Source organism: Anolis carolinensis, chromosome 4 (assembly GCF_035594765.1).
Source record: "Anolis carolinensis isolate JA03-04 chromosome 4, rAnoCar3.1.pri, whole genome shotgun sequence".
Lineage (NCBI taxonomy): Eukaryota > Metazoa > Chordata > Lepidosauria > Squamata > Dactyloidae > Anolis > Anolis carolinensis.
In genome coordinates, this window is record NC_085844.1 from 117,844,636 (window position 1) to 117,865,693 (window position 21,058).

The 21,058-nt window shown below is 36.2% G+C and overlaps 1 protein-coding gene across 2 annotated transcripts in view; it reads right to left on the reverse strand.

The window, feature by feature from the left end:
• The window catches only part of gmds (GDP-mannose 4,6-dehydratase), a 330,217-nt gene that overhangs the window by 231,542 nt on the left and 77,617 nt on the right, over positions 1–21,058 (reverse strand). For both annotated transcript variants that reach the window (XM_062977684.1, XM_062977683.1), the window contains exons 5-7: positions 19,537–19,729; positions 17,643–17,747; positions 7,628–7,755 (exon numbers count right to left, since the gene is read on the reverse strand). In XM_062977684.1, coding sequence (XP_062833754.1) covers positions 7,628–7,755; positions 17,643–17,747; positions 19,537–19,729 — 426 coding nt within the window. The remainder of the gene's footprint in view (positions 1–7,627; positions 7,756–17,642; positions 17,748–19,536; positions 19,730–21,058) is intronic.

The window sequence follows — 21,058 nt, forward strand, 5'->3', positions numbered from 1 at the left end:
GAAAATTCAAGTATTTGTTCTAAAACTAGAAGTGGCATATTAAGTATACCCTGTAGATTTGTGGAATGTTCTCTGACACTGAAGAAGAATCACAGTTGCTTCACACACAACTGAGAGGCTTAGCTACTAGTTTACTGAGTGAATTTGTACTTCACAATAATATAGAAAAAACTAACAGCGTAATTGAAGGGATCCACACACTAACATTTACCCTGCTAAAATATGTAGCAAATATTTACAGAACTCAGTGAATTTCTAGAAAAGGTAAGCACTTTAACCACAAAGGATATTTATACATGATTAAAATAGGAAAAATACGGGTGAAAGAAACGAAGTGCGGGAAGACGATAACCATACTTTGACAAATATTGAGATGCACATTTGGATGTGCAGAATTTATGCCCACTGGTCCTAATCCATCACTTGATACATCCAAACAGGTCTGCTTAAAATCATGGATATATGCTTCTCTCATTAATTGGATCAGACCTCTAAATTGTAGGAGAAAATTGTGCATAATGTTTAATTGATTACTTATAAATGAAAGAAAACACAGTAGAGAAGAGGATCGTGTTCACCCAACATCTCGGCTACACATACTGGATGGCTTGGGTGTTCAATTAAGAAACAAGACAAAACAAGCAGAAATGAAAACTGTGAATTAAGTTTTAAATAAACTATTATTTCACTTATGTGAATCAAACACAAAAAAAACTTGTACAATGCTGAACCAGAAAATTCTTTAAGACAGTATAAGTAACAAAACAACCCTTGATAAATCACATTTATTTCCTCACATATTTTTAAAATAGTTCATATTCTTACATTTTAAAATTTGTTAGCTTGCAAAACGGCAATAATTTTTAATTTTTCAATTGGGTAATTTTATACTTAAAAGAAATCCAACTATTCCTACCAATTTCTAAGACCACCAGTGTAATGAGACCACTTAGAAAACCATGGGAATAGTCTTGATAATAATACACATACAGTTACTGAGGGACAGGAAACGAAACCAGATGGTTTTACTGAGGAAAGCGTTTTTGTTTTTGCTTTATAACTTCCCGCATCACCCCACAAATAGGCCAATAATTTTAAAAATGCAAAGACACTGAAACGGATCTGCATAAACAAAGAGATGCTTGGTTTTGTTTTAAATTCCATTATTCACATTTGGGAGAGCTGTTGCAGAAAGGCAACATGGTACAGTAGCTATGAAACACATGAGTATAATTTTCTTGAAGCAAAGGAGACTATTAGCAACACTTACTTGTAGACACAACTGTAGCGCTTTGTAAATGAATGCCATATGATTTGTATTAGACAGAGCTCCTACATATTATCATTAAAACCACTTTCTTGCCTCAATTATGCGCTTTCAAATACAGAACCCATTCATGTCTGAAGTAACTATAGCCTACATTCTTCTTCCTTTCCTCTCTTATTGCCAATCATTCACACATACCCTGCATACAAGAGTGGCCCCATCGAGCAATGCATAATTTTTCTTTATGTTCTGATGGAAAAAAGTGAACTTCTGCCCTGAAACTCTTTTTCATTCCTTCACATGAAAGAACTGTCCCTTCTTCCCAGGTGGCATGAAGCCAAAAGTCACATATGTAGCTATAATTATATGAATATGAAGCATGACTGATAAAACGACATCTCATCGGGCAGGAGAGGGAGAAATTTAATTCAATTTCATAGAAGAGTTCTTGTTTCCTAGAAGTTGCTGGCCTATATATGGTACTCCACCTAAATCTTAGCCGGTTCTCTGCCTTCCTGCATCTATTGGCAACTTCCCTTCTTGTTTTCATGCCTGTCACCTCTATGCATCCTGCATTCTGCAGACTTAGTTTTGATCTACAGCTTTAATTTGTTCTTGAAGTGACATTTCTTCAATGGCTGTGAAAGTCCAAAGGACTCAAGCTTCCTGTTATCTAAATGTTTTATATGAATGGTGCAGCACTGACTGGATGATGCCTTCAAAGACTTATACTAGAGAACTTTGGACATCTAAGATTTAGTTATCCATCACAATAATTAATATGGACCTAATGTTCGGATGAGTAATACTAGTTCATGTGACATAATATGCAAAAGCAAATTAATGAATGTGCTTAGAACAACTTGGAACAAATTGACACATCACTTAGGACAGTATCACATGAGGCTCCTAAAACTGGTTCTGACATCTCAAGCCTATCGGGCTTGAGACTGGAGTACACCTGCCAAGCCTTCTTCTTATTGCACCAAAACTGATGGGAAGAGACTTAAGAAAGCTCAATACGTATTTAGCTTACCACATCTGCAGGGGATGTTAGTCCTACCAATCAGTGCATTTCACAGCTTTTTGCCCCCCCTTTTCCTGTGAGAAATGTGGAATTCTGAGCGTTCAGTGGTTCAGAGATGAACACCTATGTATTTCTGGGTTTTCAAAGTACGAAAGCACCATATCCTTATGAACACTTAAAAAATTACTGAAACAATAAATCAGCATTTTCAGTTAAAAGATGTGACCTATGGTATTTATTTTGCAAAAGATGTACGTGTAGTTTTGACTTGGAAACTTTTTTCAGTGATGCATAACCATACATGAGCAGAATGATCTTGCCTTACAAGAAAAGGAAACATTTAATTAAGATGGGAAATTCATTAATAGGAGTAGGAGTTACAAATACTAATTTTGCTTTATTGCTATCATTTCAGTTTCAAAAATACGTTCCTTCAAATTTTGATTCTAATAAGCTATGCTGGGTTCATAAGCCATATTCAACTGAAATCAAAAACGTCAGTTATCTGAAGTTAAAAGTTCAAAATGAATTTGTCTGCAATTTGTGCAGAAACAGAAAAGCTAATGCCACCTATCTCAGGATGGGGTGAGGTTGGGGGGGGGGGGTGAGGAAAGGAAATGAACTGAAATGGATTGCATGCATTGTATGTGAAAAGACACTGATGGGAACAAGAGGGAGGGTATGGGTCCATTGGAGGCACATGGTCCACCTTGTAATTTGGGATCTTTCAAATTGGAGGTACTGACTCCTAAAACAACCCCATTGTGGTCCTCCAATTCAGGAGAAAAAAGAAAAGCCAACAGAGTGTATTCTCCCACTTGAGGCTGCAAAGCAAACATGCCACCATGGTATGCAAAAGTCGAAGATCTCTATGTCCTGCAATATCATATTATTCAGCCAAGATTTAATTCTCTGCTTTCATCTTTAATAAACAATAAAATTATATGAATACCAAATAATTGTTTTAAAATAAAATTCATTATGATTTCTTATCCGTAAATGTTTGATTTTTGTATCTACAGTAGAGTCTAATTTATCCAAGACTCACTTATCCAAGGTACTGGATTATCCAAGCCATTTTTGTAGTCAGTGTTTTCAATATACAGTATCATGATATTTTGGTGCTAAATTCTTTTAAATATTTTAAAAATATTTCAAAAAGTTGTATTATAAACATAGATAAAAAGAACAAGAAGTTACAAAAACATTAACATATAAATTGTGATTCTAGAGGAATTGGCTACCAATCTTATGGTTACATTGGAACAAGAAAGGAGGAGGATATGAACTTAGTTTTTTCCCCATATAGCACTTTCACACTTTATAATAAACCTAGAGGCAAGAATTGTATTGTGGATTTTAATGAACAGGAATGAACTGGGCATTGTGTTGCATATAAGAATAAAATAAACTAGTCAGATCTTCCAAAAACATTTACTACTAATAAAAAAGAGAAACTAGAAACAACTGATTATGATCTCTGAGAGGTCACAAATTGCCCAAGGGAAAATTAGTATGCTTTCCTACAAAGATGGAAGCAACAAGATCGGTAATAAAATGGTGATTGTCAATCACCACCACACAGCTAACAGCTGAATGATTTCAGGCAAAATCAACGATTTCTCAACATATTTGAAAATTGTGAAGAAATGCTACAAAAAGAAATGGCTATATCAAACATGCCATCAAGCATGAAAAGATTAGTGCAGATATCTAAGATGCTCATTGCTTACATAGCCAAATTGTTCTTGCATGTATGTTTAAAAAAGTATGATGGCAAAATAACAAATGTTGATTCTCGGAAATTCAAATATTATGGGAACAAAAGTAAGCGTTCTGAACATCAAGATTTTAATAAGGCCACGTATTTGTAAACAATTTTATTAAAACTTTGGAAATGAACATGTCCTCAGATTTATCTATTCATGATTTTAGTATTATTGGTATTTAATTGTTGAGAAATATAACATTGGCAATGGGTTGATAAGTACGTTCTCATTGTTCCAAGTTGAATATTTGTGGGAATCTATATTATTTTGAAATAGGGTTCTCTTGGGAGCATGTGAGGATATTTGTAACATGTCTTGGATTTTTTTTACGTTATATAGGAAATGAATCACTAACTGTTAAGTGCTTGATGTTGGACTAGAATTAGAACACATCTACCAGATGGTATATTGTAGCAAATGAAAAAGGAATGAATTATCTTCAGAGAACAAAACAAGACACAGAAGATCCATATATCCACACGGCTGATATACTACATATTCCCCCATCCCCACACAGTGGTATTGACTGCCATCCAAAACTTAATCTGAACAGACTTACATACAGTCATGCTATATACACTTGCTGGCACCCAATTAGTAATAGCAAAAATTTGGGTTTTTAATCATTGCTATCATTAAATTATATCTAAGAAATACATTTATTACACAGGCTTCAATAAAAAAGTTTGGTCATTTATATTTTTTAAATTTTTGCTTACTAGGAAAGGGTGGAGATATATTTGGGAAAGACCCATTCCTTCCAAGGAATATGGCTGAAATTCACTTTACTTTGATGGTATCATCAAAGGGAATGGGGATGAACCCTTCTTTTTTTTCCCCCTTCATTCCTGTAACATTTTCTCTTCCTTTCGCCTGCTGCCCCTTCCTCCCGTCCAATTTCTCTGTTACATAAATAAAACAAGATGTCTTCAAATAGCCTTTCATTTCTGTTTTTCACTCTATTCTTATCTCTTTTACATATCCACATACAAAGCTCCCCATCCTCATTTTCTTTCCATTCAACCCAATCAATTTAGCTTTTTAAAATTCTTAGTCTCTGTAAGAAGATATCTAGCAGAGAATGAAAATGATCCATTAGGGCAGCAAGAGAGCAAACCATTAGCAGATCTACCATGCTGGGTGAGAAAGGACATACTTTTCTTTTGATCAAGGTCAGTCCAGCATAGAAGGAAATTAGGCAAAGCAGCAACAGTATTCAGGAACATAAAGGGGTACTTGGATATCCACAAGGTTGAAATGAAGGTGTCTTAGATTGGCACACGGCTCACAATTTGCTGATCTATGCACTAGCACATTATCTGAACATCAAACATGATTTTCCAACCAAATTTTTTAAAATAAAATTTCAAAAGTATGCAAACAAATACACGCATAAATACAAGTAACATATTACTATGCAACTGTCCGCTCAAATGAACTCTTTATTATGTAGCATTATGTATTGTTTGGTTGAAAAAGAATTCCCTACTGAAAGTCCTATATGCATATAATACATAGTACATATGTGTGTGTTTATGTTTATGCATATGTTGCATTTGGGACTCATTCAACTTCAGCCAATATGTATGGTGCTGTATTACGTACATATAAAATTCAAGTGGGCGAGTAAACTAAAAGCCAGTCCATTAAAATTTGGAGCTGTTGTTTATTTCCATTTTACCTCAATTGCTTTTATATGTATCCAGGGACTCCAATAATTAACAAGGAGTCCATTACACAAAAGAGTTAATCTATGGGAAGATATTCAAGATAAGAATATTCAAGATGGGATATTAAAGATGAGAATACTTAAGAACAATTTCAGGACAATTGTATGAAAGATCTGGAAAACTACCTACATCACTTAACAGACACCCTGGCTGAATACATACAATTTGGTGGCCAGAACATCTGGGAACTAATGAATATTGGTAAATAAAATGCATTTTTATTTTTGATACAGCAATACAAAATAATAATAATAACTAGTATAGGAAGTCATGCCAGGTGGAACTGAGACAAAATTATAGCATTTTACATCGAAAAGATTACCAATTCTGTACTAAAGAAAAGACTGCACTCTGTAAAACATAGTCAGAATCAATGGAGAATTTCATCCTTAAATCCAGCCTTATTTCCTTGCAATAGTTTATTACGTAGCATTTACTTACTCTGTATTGTCTGTGTTTTCAATGAAGTAATCATGTCAGGCATCAGTTGATTTTTAAAATGTCACATTATCTCTTTTTAAAGATTTTTTTTTTAAAAAATAATGATATATACAAATAATTTCCTTTCATTCTTCCATAGAAGAAAGCTGAAGTGATTTGAAAGAAATAGGTTTTTTCCAATATCCATGAGCACATGAATAGCAGTCACCTTCCTTTGTGGGCAGCAGGTGAGTGAAACGCTTTCTCACCTCTTTTTACCATGTTTATCAATCCATATAGAGTGTGTGGAGAGAATGCATGCCTGAATCATATTGGTACACCACACCAGAAGTTGCACTTTTTCTACAACTCATAGCAGTAGAAAGGTAAGACTGATAGTGCCCTGAATCCCACTGATCTTAATAATTAGAGAAGGCTCATTGAATCACTTTGAATATGTGATCCCTTATCATTCATCAATTGACTGAATGAGTCTATTCTAATTGAAATTAACTAACAAAATTACAACCACAATCTGCTGATTCGGACGTATTTCTCTAATGCTTTATTTGTGCTAGGACATTTTTTTCCTCCTGCCATTACCATACATACTGCACCAGCATTCTGTCCATAGAATGCCCAAAATAATGAAAGAAACAACTATACAAGTCGGCAACTGTCTCAAGGCAAACACACAGAAAGGAATCCTAATGAGATTCTCAAGTTCAAGAAACATTGTTCCTGAAAAAGTATGCTTTCAACACAAAAACGTAAAATGTGTACACGCTTGATAATTAATAGTGATATTTTATGTGCTATTTGAACTTAAAGCAGCATCAAAATCTATAATAGTATTCAAATGAAAATTAAAGTGCTCTTCCATAATTAACTTGGACATTGTTTTTGCTTAACACTGTAGAGCCCTGCCTACACTTACCATAAAAGAAAGCTCTTAATACTCAACAGTGCTATGTGGTTTGTGTTATCACCATCTGGGCCTCAATCATAATAATCATTCATTCGATACTGGTTTGTAACAGCATTAAATGGTCAGAGTAGATGGGGCCCAAGTCACAGAAAAATCTTTAAAACCTGCTCCCCATTCAAATTATCTGATCCCAATATTCCACATAAAATGGCATAAAACATTATTACTAAAGAAGGTGTGTATGAGATGATTTAGTTTTCACTCTCTTCCCAAAGTAATATAGAAAGAAATGTAAACCTGAAGTTCCCTCTCCCACAAATCCTCAGGTTATACATGAGAATGCATCATATGTTAATTCATAATTAATAGACAATTAAGTGAAATCCTAGGTTTTGGAGAAAAAACTGTGCAAGTCATACATTTTCTCTGAAGATACTACAAGAAAAGCAAAATTGTTCTATAGCATATATATTACCAAAGGCATACCTCAACATAATCCTTAGCATGACCCCAGTCTCTCTTGGCATCCAGGTTGCCCAAACTGAAACATTCCAGTTGCCCAAGGTGGATCTTAGCAACAGAACGGCTAATTTTTCGAGTAACAAAATTAGCCCCTAAAACAAAGAGAAAGATAAGATATGAGGATTTGAAACTGTCTGGTAACTGTCTCGTAGCTGATCTTAAGAAATACTGCTAATGATAATTTCTTTCAGATTTTCCTCCTTGTATCAATCACCTACACTCGGACATCATTTATCACTTTGGCAAGCTACGAAGTGCCAGCATATATGTCACATTAGCTATATTTTATCATCAAAGATCTTTCTTTGAAATTCTAAGCACCCCTAATTTGAAGTTTCAATGTTCAGTTTAGGTACAAAGCCAAGAAAAATAAACTCAAATATACGTTTCTGATAACAGAATAAGAAACAAGATGACATTGCAAACAGTAAATTAAAAAAGCCTTTCTCAATGGAAGGGATATAAAGAATACTACATTTGCAGGTGCAAACATTTAATCATAAAACTAAAATCATGGCTCTCTATAAATTATTATCTGCGGAGCAATACATAGAATAATAGAATAATTGAGATGGAAGAGATCTCCTGGGCCATCCAGTCCAACCCCTGCCAAGAAGCAGGAACATTGCATTCAAAGCACCTCCAACAGATGACCATCCAGCCTCTGTTAAAAAGCCTCCAAAGGAGCTTCTACCACACTTCGGAGTAGAGAGTTCCACTGCTGAACAGCTCTCACAGTTAGGAAGTTCTTCCTAATGTTCAGGTGGAATCTCCCTTCCTACAGTTTGAAAGAACTCTAGGACTCCCAACAGAATAAGAATAAGACACTCTTTGCTACTCAGTCAGTTGAAGCTCATACCATAATGATTAATCACTTGCTGAGAAAGTCAGAATCCAACAAAAAATATAGTTTTAAGGACTACACATTTGAAAAGGTGGTAAAAAAGCTAACATGGATCCTGAAAATGTGAACAGTTATAGACAGCGGGTTGTTGTGCATTTTCCGGGCTATATGGTCATGTTCCAGAAGCATTCTCTCCTGACGGTTCACCCACATCTATAGCAGGCATCCTCAGAGGTTGTGAGGTATATGGGAAAACTAAGCTAGGGAGGTTTATATATCTGTGGAAGGTCCAGGGTGGGAGAAAGAACTCTTGTCTGTTGGAGGCCAGTGTGAATGTTGTGATTAACCACCTTGATTAGCATAAATGGTCTTTATTTACCCGTATAAAAAAACTCTAAAATCAGAATAGTAAATAAAGAACAACACTCTGAAAACAGAGGAATTACAGACATGAATCCACCAGGGGCAGCTAACACCTCAGAACAAAGGATTCCCCCAGATAGGAATGAAGCTTTCAAGGACATTAATGCTAATCAAGGTGATTATTCCAAACATTCACACTGGCCTTCAACAGACAAGAGTTCTTTCTCCCACTCTGGACCTTCTACAGATATATAAACCTCCCTTGCTTAGTTTTTCCAATATATCTCACAACCTCTGTGGATGCCTGCCATAGATGTGGGCAAAATGTCAGGAGAGAATGCTTCTGGAACATGGCCATACAGCCCAGAAAATGCACAACAACCCAGTGATTCCAGCCATGAAAGCCTTCGACAACTCAATTATAAACAGGTTTGCAAATCCTGAACTTAAAGAACATGCTGGTGAGCAGTGATTCTTGGGTTAAACTAATTTCATGTAGCCAGATCAACTTAGGTTCAGTCCTCATTTTGGAAATCAAAATATTTTGATCTACGTAGACCTCTGGTTCTTCAGAGTGCCTTTTTTCAATTTCAGCATGTCTTCCAACAGCCCCAATTAATTATCTTTTGTGTCGTTTTTCTGCTGCTTTTAAATTTCTCAGTTTCTTTCTCTCTTCCCATTTCCCCCTTTTCTTTTCTACTTTCTGCAGTTGCTACAAACTGAGTTTAAAATGTAAAAGTAATTTATACTCAATAAACTCAGCAGCTGGAGAGAAGGAGGAAGAATCTTGCCCTTTCCAGTAGGCTCAGGTAAAAGCAAACTGCTTCAGCCTCATTTAGATTGTGTAATTAAAGGGAAGCATTGGGTCTACACTACTGTTCCAGCCTTGCTGCTAATACCCAACGTGGAAACCAACAGGAAAAAGTCTAGCACACAGAGTATTTTAAGGCTTTATCTTTGTAAATATATATGCATAAATGAAAAGGGGCTAGCAACATATCTCTACTTCAATATTACAATATAGGATTAATGCAGTTTGACACCACTTCAATTGTCAAGGCTCAATGCTATGCAATCTGCCAAAGTGTGCTGGTGCCTCTCCAAACTACAGATCCCACAAATCCCATAGCATTGAGCCATGGCAGCTAAAGCGATGCCAAACTACATTAATTCTACAATACAAATGCACCCTTAATCATGTGGATGGATCTAGTTAGAATCCAAAATCTGTCTTCTTGAATACCTAGACAAACAACAAGAAATTTATTTTATCAATATGATGATGTTCCAAAAAAAATTTGTAGTTTGCACACAAAATGCAACAGGACTTCACGTTTAGAATACCACATAGTTAATCATTGATTTCTCATGTAGTGGTATAAATGTTATAAAATAAAATTTTGCCACACATAATTGAGTTTGTTTCCAAAAGGCACTAGATTCCCCCCTCTCTCGAAAAAAGGGAAAGGAACAAACAAACTCAGTAGTTGCATTCTACTAATTGCTGTGATCACAACCTAGGAACTGGGTTTCCAAAACTACAGATACTTTTCAACTTACGTAGGACTTTCTTTATAACCTACTAGAAAATCCTTCACACCTGCTTTTAAGCCTCCCATGATCATTCTTGACATTTTGGAAAAATTTGCACTGCAAAAGCAGGCATGTTTTTCAGGAACGCACCCCACCCACCCATCTCCTGCACTAAGAAAGTAAAAATATACAACCTTGGATTTACAAATGTAAGAACTTTGCATGTGAAGCTAATAGCTTTCAGCACCTGTACATTGTATGAGTAATTAGATCTGTAATCATCATGTGAATTTTAGTGAGCTTTGGTGCCTTGACCTACTAGGCTCAATCAAGAAAACTTCAATTCTTCAATGATTAAGGGAATGTTAAAACTGTTTTGGAAAGTGACTTCCAGCTTCCAGTTCCATATGCTACTGAAGAACTGCTAGTTATATAAAGAAGATGGATAGCCTTTCCTTCTCCATCTAGATACTAACCATGGGAATTAACAATCATTGTAATGCCTGTAAAGAGCTTGGGTTTATAAAATATATTCATATTGGTTGATTTCTACAATAGCTCAGTGATACACCCATTAAGGTATTTAAAATGATAACTGATGAAAAGCTCTGGAGTTTTCAAGAATGTATACACATTTTACATTTTTTGGTTGAATTAATGAATATTTTGTTTTATAGCTAACATATTTATTGCTTTATTTATTTACTGCATTTATATACTGCTTTTCTCACCCATGGGGGACTCAAAGCGGTGTACATCAAAAAATGGCAAGATTCAATGCCAACATACATACAAAACCAAAGCATGATATCCACAACAATTACATATAACTATAAATTTAAAACATTAAAATCATATTAACATAAAACATAAACAAACATTTGGATAATTAAATCAGAATTAAAACATCTTAATATTAACATTAAAACCACATAAAACAAAATCACGTCCGAAGCCATTCCAGTTATCAATTGCATGTATTTCCTATTCAGTTCTTATACTGCATTACTTTATTGCTCAAAGGCTTGGTCCCATAGCCATGTCTTCATGTTTTTTCTAAAGGCCAGGAGAGAGGATGCTGATCTAATTTCATTGGGAGTTCCAGAGCTGAGGAGCCACCACTGAAAAGGCCCTGATTCTCATCCCCATCAGCCACACTTGCGAAGCAGGCAGGATAAAGACTAGGGCCTCCCCAAAAGATCTTAACCTCCGAGATGGTTCATAGAGGGAGATACATTCAGACAAGTAGGTTGTGCCAGAACCATTTAGGGCTTTATAGGCTAAACCCAGCACTTTGAATTGTGCTTGGTAGCAGATTGGCAGCCAGTGGAGCTGACATAACAGGGGGATTGTGGGCTCTCTGTACGCCGCTCCAGTAAGGAATCTGTCTACCACTTAAAGCTTCTGAACACTCTTCAAAGGCAACTCCATGTAGAGCGAGTTGCGGCAATCTATTTGGGATGTAACAAGAGTGTAGACTACCGTGGCCAAGTCTTGCTTCCCAAGGTACGGCCGCAACTGGTGCACAAATTTTAACTGTGCAAAAGTTCCCCTGGCCACCACCAAAACTTGGGATTCCAGGCTCAGAGATGAATCCAGTAGAACTCCAAAGCTCCAAACCTGTGTTTGCAGGGAAGTGTAACCCCATCCAGCACAGGCTGTAACCCTATACCCTGTTCGGCCTTACAACTGACCAGGAGTACCTCTGTCTTGTCTGGATTCAACTTCAATTTGTTCATCCACATCCAGGCCATCACAGCTGTCAAGCACCAGTTCAGGACTTGAACAGCCTCCTTAGCAGCAGGTGGGAAAGAGTGATAGAGTTAGACATTATCTGCATACAGGTGACATCAAACTCCAAAACTCCAGATGACCTCCCCCAGCTGTTTCATGTAGATGTTATACAACATGGGGGATAATACTGAGCCCTGCGGGACTCCACAGGACAAGGGCTGTGGGGCCGAGCAGATGTCCCTCAGCAACACCTTCTGAGAGCAACCCTCCAGGAAGGACTAGAGCCACTATAACAGAATATCTCCAAGACCCATCCCCGTGAGGCATCCCAGAGGGATATCATGGCCTACAGTACTGAAGGCTGCTCAGAGGTTCAGGGACACATTCCCCCCTGTCAAGTTCCCTAGACAGATCATCCACTAAGGCGACCAAGGCTGTTTCAGTTCCATGACCCATCTTAAAGCCAGACTGCGCCGGATCCAGATAATCAGTTTCCTACAAGAACACCTGGAGTTGCAAGGTCACCACACATTCCAAGACTTTGCCCAAAAAAGGGAGATTGGAAACTGGCTGAAATTTGTTCCATTGCTACCTCTGCTTTTTGAATCAACAACACAAAAACCCTATTCTTAACAAAAATAGAGAAAAACAGAGCAGAGATTTTATGTTATAAAATGTAGTTTCATAAATTTCCTTTACATTTCAAATACAATTAGAACCTTTTATGAGCCCAATCTTCACTTCTAAGCATTTGTTGGTATAAGTCCAACAGACTTAGTTGAACTCATTTAACTGATATCAAGGCTTACTTCTTTAGAGGCCAAATACATCTAAAGGAAATTATAAAAATAAAGCACTCAGAGATAGTATTAAACACTCTTAGCAAAATATGAGTTCAAAGTTATGATCAGAAAGTTATTATTAGAAAGTTGGAGCCTAATTCTTCCGCCTCTGAGCCCAGATGACATTCCAAACTGAAATGATGACAAGTCAGAATGGATGCTTTATAATTTCATAATGTAAAATATTTTTGCTATTTAAAAATGAATCCCTATGATAATTATAACAAATGGATATGAGTAACAACTGTTTTATCCCACTTGCTAATAAAGACTACATTGTCTAATAGGCAATGGCTGCTGAGGTTTCCACTTGTATGCTTCAGAAACACATTAAAGAATATTCATGTTATCAGTGTGAACTGTGCATATTAGACAATATAAAGTAACTGAATCAGGGCCACCCCCTCCCCCAATATTTGTGAGCCTTTTTAGGTACTCCAGACCAATCCTGTGATAAGCTTCTGGCCCAAGTGTAGTCAAAATATAGGGTTAATCATTATCCATGGTTTCAGGTATCTACTGGCTGTCTCAGAACATATATCCCATGGATACAGGGGTTGTACTATTCATGTCAAATGCTGCAGGGAATCATCTATTGTGAGTGAAGTATTATGACAATTCTAGACTCCTGCTAGATATGTAATATTATGAAAGTCTGAAACTCTTGGGTGAGAGTCTCCTCTAGTCAGGCTTGAGACTTGAAACAGGCTTTAAATATAGATCAGTCTCACAGGTACCAAGCAGTCTTGATCCGGTCTGGCAACAAAGAGAGCTATCACATATTGCCTTTTCAGAAGTCATACTCAGGGCAGAGGGAAGGATCCACTCTCAGCAACTCTGATCATTTCACAAGGTCATAAAGATAATTGTATACCATATTAAGACTTAAAAGTCCAGTTTGGATATATAGGTTGTACTGCAGATCAGGAATGCTTGCAATGGTCCCAATATAATCAGAATGGAAAAGACATCACAAACGATCTTCATCACCATAATGCTTACCAAGACAAATCCCAGAGTAGGGAAGAAGTTGAGGGACAATGTATCTTTGACCAAAAAGATACTTTCTGTGGTCCACGGCTTGCTGCTTGTATTTAGAAGTGATGCCAATCCAGGGCACCCTTCTAACTTTGCTACAAAGCAGGGGTTTCTTAAATAAATATATCTGAATTACAAAGTCAGTCTCTAGTATTCATCTGCCATTGATATGGTAGCCTTCACAGAGAAGTCTTTACAGTTTTATTATTCTAAGGCTGGTGACAATCAAGAAGCTATGCAAAGCCAATTTATATAACTTATTATACAAAGCTGCTTTTATACAAAGAAATCGTTGGCGGGTAGCCATGTCAGAGAAAGAAAAGCATAGTTATGAACTGTCTGTAGTTTGAACGTTTCTGTTGTTCTCATTACTTTAAAGCAGGAAAGCCTCTTAAAGTCTTTTGATCCAAGCTATCATTTGTCAGGGAATGGGGACAAGACAAATGACCGTAAAGCAACGCAATTGGATTTTCTACCTCTACAATGTCTTACTTGACTCCCACGACACAATTTTTTCTCTATTATTCATTCTTGCCATGTTAGAGTAAACTTATGGATTTATCCAGAAACAGATGAATGCAATCAATCCCTTATAAATGATACCTTTTCGCAAAAAGAAAACAAATAGCTCTATCTTCACTATAATAATTGTTTCTAATATTTCACTGATTCTTTAAATAGTTTATGCAACATTTAACAAAGGTCAGGCTCAGACAGCAATACTTATTAAAGATAAAAGAAAAGATGGCCATATGTGTCTTTTAATAAACATTGTAGTAACTTCAAGAAGAATCTGGTACTATGTGAGCAGAAGTGAGCATGAGTGACAGGAGTGTCAGTGCCTCTTCTCTTCTCAGGGAGAATTTACACAACAAGGGATATATGAGAAGAGAGAATTGCCCCTTTCTTAGAACTGATTTTAGTAAGAGACTTCAATTTTTTTATCGTATCAGAAGCGAACCGAGGGTACAAGTTGTAATGTATTTGAGAACACAAACAAAGTTTTTAAAACTTGGCATTATAGTAAATGTCCTTTGACCAGTAGCTGGCCACTTGGAGTGCCTCTGGTGTTGCTATAAGAAGGTCCTCCATTGTGCTCAGACTGCATTGTAGTAGGTGGTCTGTGGTTTGCTCTTCCCCACACCCGCATGTTGTGGACTCCACTTTGTAGCCCCATTTCTTAAGGTTGGCTCTGCATGTCATGGTGCCAGAGTGCAGTCCAAGTCACCCAGTCTTCTGTGTGCTCAGGAGGGAGTCTTGCAACATAAACTTCAATGAATTCCATTCTATTACATCCACTGGGAGTTTCAGTATTCTTCTTTGCTATTGATGATGATGTAATCTGGAGGAGAACTCCTTTTCGAGAATAATGACTGCCAACCATAATTCCAACAGGAAAATCATAGTAAAAGATCTTACATATAAAGCAAATGTTGTCTTACAATACTTTTGCAACTCCACTGAAGTTCCATGTTGGGACGAAGCCTTCATGGGGTAGCAATTTATGTGTGAAGAAATTGTTACACTGAGAAACCATTCACCAACATGCAATTTTACCTGAATGACCAGTATGAGAGTGTCACAAGTTATTAATATCATATTAATATCATATTTGGAGCACCAGGTCCAGAAGGGTATATGGACCTTGTGAGAATAATCTTTGGGAAACTCTATCCATCATCAATTCTCCACCTATGTCTATGAGAACAGCTACAATTTAATTTACAGGTATATTACTGGAATGTAATTTACATTATTACAGACAGGATAACCAAAGAATTACCCAAGTGAAAGGTTATAAATGGTTCTCTCAATACAATCAATTTTGAACTTCTATTATAATTATTTGTTGCAAAAATTTCTATCCCTACTGGAAAATATGCTCTTACTCTGTTATCCAAGGATCTCTATGGGGCTTCACGTTTTATTGATTAGCCTAATTAAGCTTCACGTTTTATTGATTAGCCCATCGGCCGTATCAAAACATTTAACACATAGACATACATACAACATACAACCCACGGTACAAAAGAAGTTAAAATTAACAAGCTGTTAACAAGATCCCGTTCAGGTCAAATATCTGCATCACCTCCACAGTTTACCCCAATTGATTCCAACTATGCAATTCTCAACTGTGTTGTTTTGAATAGGAAAAGGGCTGTTTTGTGTGTTATTTCAGGATTCTGGCCGGCCAACAAAAATGAAGTTTTAATATGCGGGTCTCTATGGGGCATTTTCAGAATGGCATCTGCCATTTTGGATGCTTGAAGTGGATCAGAATGGCAGTGGTCATTTTAGGATAGACTTACTGCATACGTCTCTCTCTGGGGAGACTGTGGGTGAGGCAGGCATTTACGATAAGTCACCTCAAGCGTACCATATGGGAGGTGCACCACATTTTTCAGGCTATTCCACATTGCTGCTGAATGCCAAGTGGGGAAAAGTTGAGGAATGAAGGAGGGAAGGAGGGCTGCCTTTAATTCTCTAGTTTGGGCAAGGGAGGGGTGATGGAATGGGAGCTTCTCACCTCTGCATCTTATCACTACATCTTATCACTGTATTCACACTGGGTTCCTAATACATTTTGTTTTTCTTGCTCTTCTCACTTTCCCTCTCTTTTTTCTGGCTGCATTATCATGCTTTTTCACCATTTGTATTTATATTGATAGGCAAAATGTATAAACTCTTGTTAAGATTAGAAGTGGAGGAAGAACAAGTGAAAGATTATGTGATAGAAGGGGGCAAAAAACTTTAGGTATAATATACAAATGTAACAAGGGGATAGGATGTAGCCAAAGGAGTTGAAAAAATGTGTAAAATAAGAAAAAATATTTCTTTTAATATCTGTATTTGTATAGAGACATTTTGAGATCAACAGTGCAATTTACACACAACCATTATAACCACCCAAAAAAGCAGATCATCACCTTTTCTTTAGCTCTTCTTCAGGATGTTCCCTTGAAGCATTTTCAAAAGGAGAGGACAAGATTGGTTTGTTACACACCGCCAGGTTTTTCCCTCGACTGATCCACAGGTCATAAGAAAATTCCTAATTTTAGTCTCCAAATCTGCCTCCGATTTCCATATAAAGTACATTTATATGTGAGAATACATGGTATGTAATGTACATTTTTTAAAACCAATAATCCTTCTGTGCTGTATGCATGTGCTTTGCTCAACATGAAATTTTCACGAGATAGACTAGACATGTGGTCATTATGATATGCAGTAATCCCTTTTGTGCAAATCAGATTACTTAGTTTTTTGACAAAGAAAAAAGTTCATAATACCTTCAATTGTATTATTGTGAGAAAGTTGAAATATATTTTAGTTTTACAGACCGTTGCCTTAAAGCTTGGAATATATTTCAATGATTTTTAAAATCTTTTTCTACACTGTAACTTGACTTGGGAGGATTAATTTAGAAACATAGCTGCTAAATACCGAAATGTCTAAGAAACACCCACATTCTTTCTATAGAACTATTGTATAGTGCTTTGACCATAAAGCAAGTAATAATTTTGTATGAAAAGTGAATGCTTTAATTATAAAGATTTAGAGCTTATTATGAGGCATTCCTGTTCAAATGTACTCCAGGGAAGTAATTTTTGACCATTTCCCTTACCTCTCCTGGGACTTTCATGGTTGAAAAGAATGCCATTTACAGCAAAGAGATTGTAGGCCTCCCTGAAGTTCACCACAATCCAATATGCATATAGTTTGGCTGCTCCTGAAACAAGGTGAAATATGCTTATTAAAAATATTTACAAACGAGACAATATACAAACAGAGAACAAACAGAGCCAAAAAAATATGCTCTTCGAGAAACTCAGTATAACGCTCTGAAATCTTTAGAGAACACATTAATTTTTTTCAAGAAGGAAGGGAATCATGATTTAGCAAGTGCTGCTGGATTGAAGTTCCCATCTGTTCTCACCATATGTTGCCTGAGGCTGATGGAACTTGCAGTTCTACAACATATGAAAAGCCACACTTTAGCACTATAGCATTGTATACAGCCTTCTTAATATAGGTTAATTATAGAAATAATAACGTACTAGTACTTCCTAAAAACAATATATTTCATTTGTTATCCACCTCTCCTCGTGGCTCAAGGTGGAGTACAACATTGTTAAAACACACAGATAAAATGTAATACTATTAAAATTCATATTTTAAAATGCACAGAACAAAGATTGACACCATTACTAATAAAATGTAAGGTTAAAATTCACAGTTAAATTTGACTGGGTAGGCCTCCTGGAAGAGCTAGGTCTTCAATGGTGTCTTGAATTCTGACAGGACATTTAGCTGCTGGATCTCTTCCGGCAGATCATTCCACAGTCTAGGAATGACTGATGAAAAGATTATCTGGGTGACAGTTGACAGGTTAAAAATGCATGTCCACGAAACTTGGCTTCATGGGGAATGTTTTGGATTTGAACAAGAAAGTGTTTAAAAGAGTTGTTAATTTACAAGCCATCAAACTATATACTACTACAAGCATCTCCTGTCTTTTGATGGCTTGCTTTTCAATGACTCACTCTATCAACGCTTTCATATTTCAGACACATTTCATTAATTCAACCAGTTCTTCTTGCCTATGAAAGTTTGCTTAGAATTGCTCACACACATGCACAGTCCCAAGTTTTCCCTACAGAAAAAGCGAACAAATTAATGGAGCTTGACTTTAAAGTTCTTTTTGCCTATGGAGCATGAGTATGTGCCTCCTGCTGGTTCCATCTTTTTCTCTTCCTCCATCCCTAATGCTGGACAGATGGATGGAGGATATCATCTTAGCTATACTAGCTGTGTGTATTTGTGCAGTGTCATCTCTGACCCCTTTCTGTTCTCTACTCTCCATTTCCTCCAGAATGTTACTCAGCCTGACCATCAGGGTGTGTAGAGGGAGGAAATGGAGAGAGGAAAATCACACCTCCTTCTCTCTGTGTGTATGTAAGAGGGTTTCCCTTCTTTTGGAGGAAAGGTTTGGACATTTCCTTTGGGTCCCAAGCTTATCCAACAGGCCAGAGACCAGAACAAATAATGATTCTGCATTTTGATGATTTTCATTTTTGACAATGCTGCCAGCACCTAATTTATTGAATAAGTGGAAGCTTCTTGGATTTCATTAGTATAATATTCCAGGGGATTTCAATAATTTCAATTACTATATTCAATAAAATGTATAATGTTTATCAATAAAAGCTAGGCATCACATTGTCCATAAAGCCTTTTTGCGATTAAAGACATGTTAAAGAGAACAGTAGATGAGTGGGGAATGAATGCATGGAGGAATGAGGAGGATTTTAATCCATCCATTTTAATCTTGTTTACAAAATTTAGATCATCAAAGCAAACGGCTGCTCCAGAAAATAGGTAAAACATAGATTTGAAACTGCAACAACCCCGAAGCTGTATTCCAATTTGTTCTATCTGCAAAAATCATTTTGTTTCATGCCAGCTATGAGCATCCATAGAATTAGGACACAATTAATCAGTAGGGGTGTTCCACTTACCATACGGTGATCTGGGATAAAATGGAGTAGTCTCCTTTTGGGGTATTTCTTGAACTTTCCCATAAAGTTCGCTTGTAGAGGCTTGGTAGAACTTCACAGAGTTTATGAGGCCACATGTCTTGATAGCATCCAGCAATCGTAATGTACCAATTCCATCAACATCAGCTGTATATTCTGCTAAATCAAAGGATATCTGAGGAAAGAAAACACAGAAAAAAATAGAACTCAAAAAAAGATCTTTGCATTGGAATGAAAATGAAATATAGTCTCACACTACATGTTTCAAACATGTTTCTTAGCAAATTCAAAGGCTGCTTTTTAGACATTTTTGTATTGCATGCATATATGTGTGTGTATACCTACACAACATTTCCACCATTCTGAATAAAACTGGTATGTATCAGTGTATTTTGTTTTATGTATTCTCTTTTATATTGACTTCTATTATTTGCCTATTTATTTTGCACATATTATCCATTGTGCATATTTATGTATGTTGTAAGCCGCACCGAGTCCTTCCAGGGAGATGTGGCAGGATATAAATAAAGATGATGATGATGATTTTGATTATTATTATTATCTTGCACACCCATGTTCCTAGATAAATTTGAAGCCATTTCTCATGATCTTCTAACCTGCCCTGTCTTTAGAGAAGAAACTGGACAATTCTGCAGTTTTATCCCAAAATGGTTCCCGAATGATAAATACTATTCATATAATTTTTGAGATTAACCAAACCTATTATCAAATCCCATAGGTAATACAGTACATTATTCTACTTTTTCTGCTAAGACAATAAAAAGTTCCCAGTCTTTGGAAAATGTCACCACTAATTTCTCTCTAATAATCAGTGTTGATAATTTTTCATTTTGACTAGGTAGGTCAATATCAATAATCAGTACTTAATTTGTTAAATGGTATTACAGTATTTTCCCAATTTTGTGCATATACTGATCTTACTGCTGTGCTTATACGTTTCGTAATCTTCCAAGTTTCCTTACCATTTTGTTATCCTTCAGTGCCAATAAAAAAGTACAGTTTCAATTGGATATTAATATCTGAAATCCTCTGTATCAAATATGCATTTGATTCTAAATATTTTAGCCTTCTCACAAGTCTTTCACATGTGGTGCAAAGTTCCAAGCTGATCTTCATATTTCCAACATATAACTGAAACCCCTTTATGTATTCTGATCAATGTTTCTGTCATCAAATACCAGCAATAAATAATTTTATTAAAAATCTCCTTAAAACCATTACATAATGTAAATTTCAGCCCTTTGGATGTGACCAAACGCCCGAGCCAACTTTGTCATAAAATCTTTAACTTATTAGTATTCAACCTCGATTTTTCACAGAAGGCATTATACTTTGCCTACTAACTGTACATCATCCATAGATAACTGTATATCAAATTTAGATGGGCTCTTTTCAAAACCACACATTTATGTCCACTACATTTTTTAAATATTTCTCTATAGATACAATGGAAAATTACAACCATATAACAATAATTCTTCAT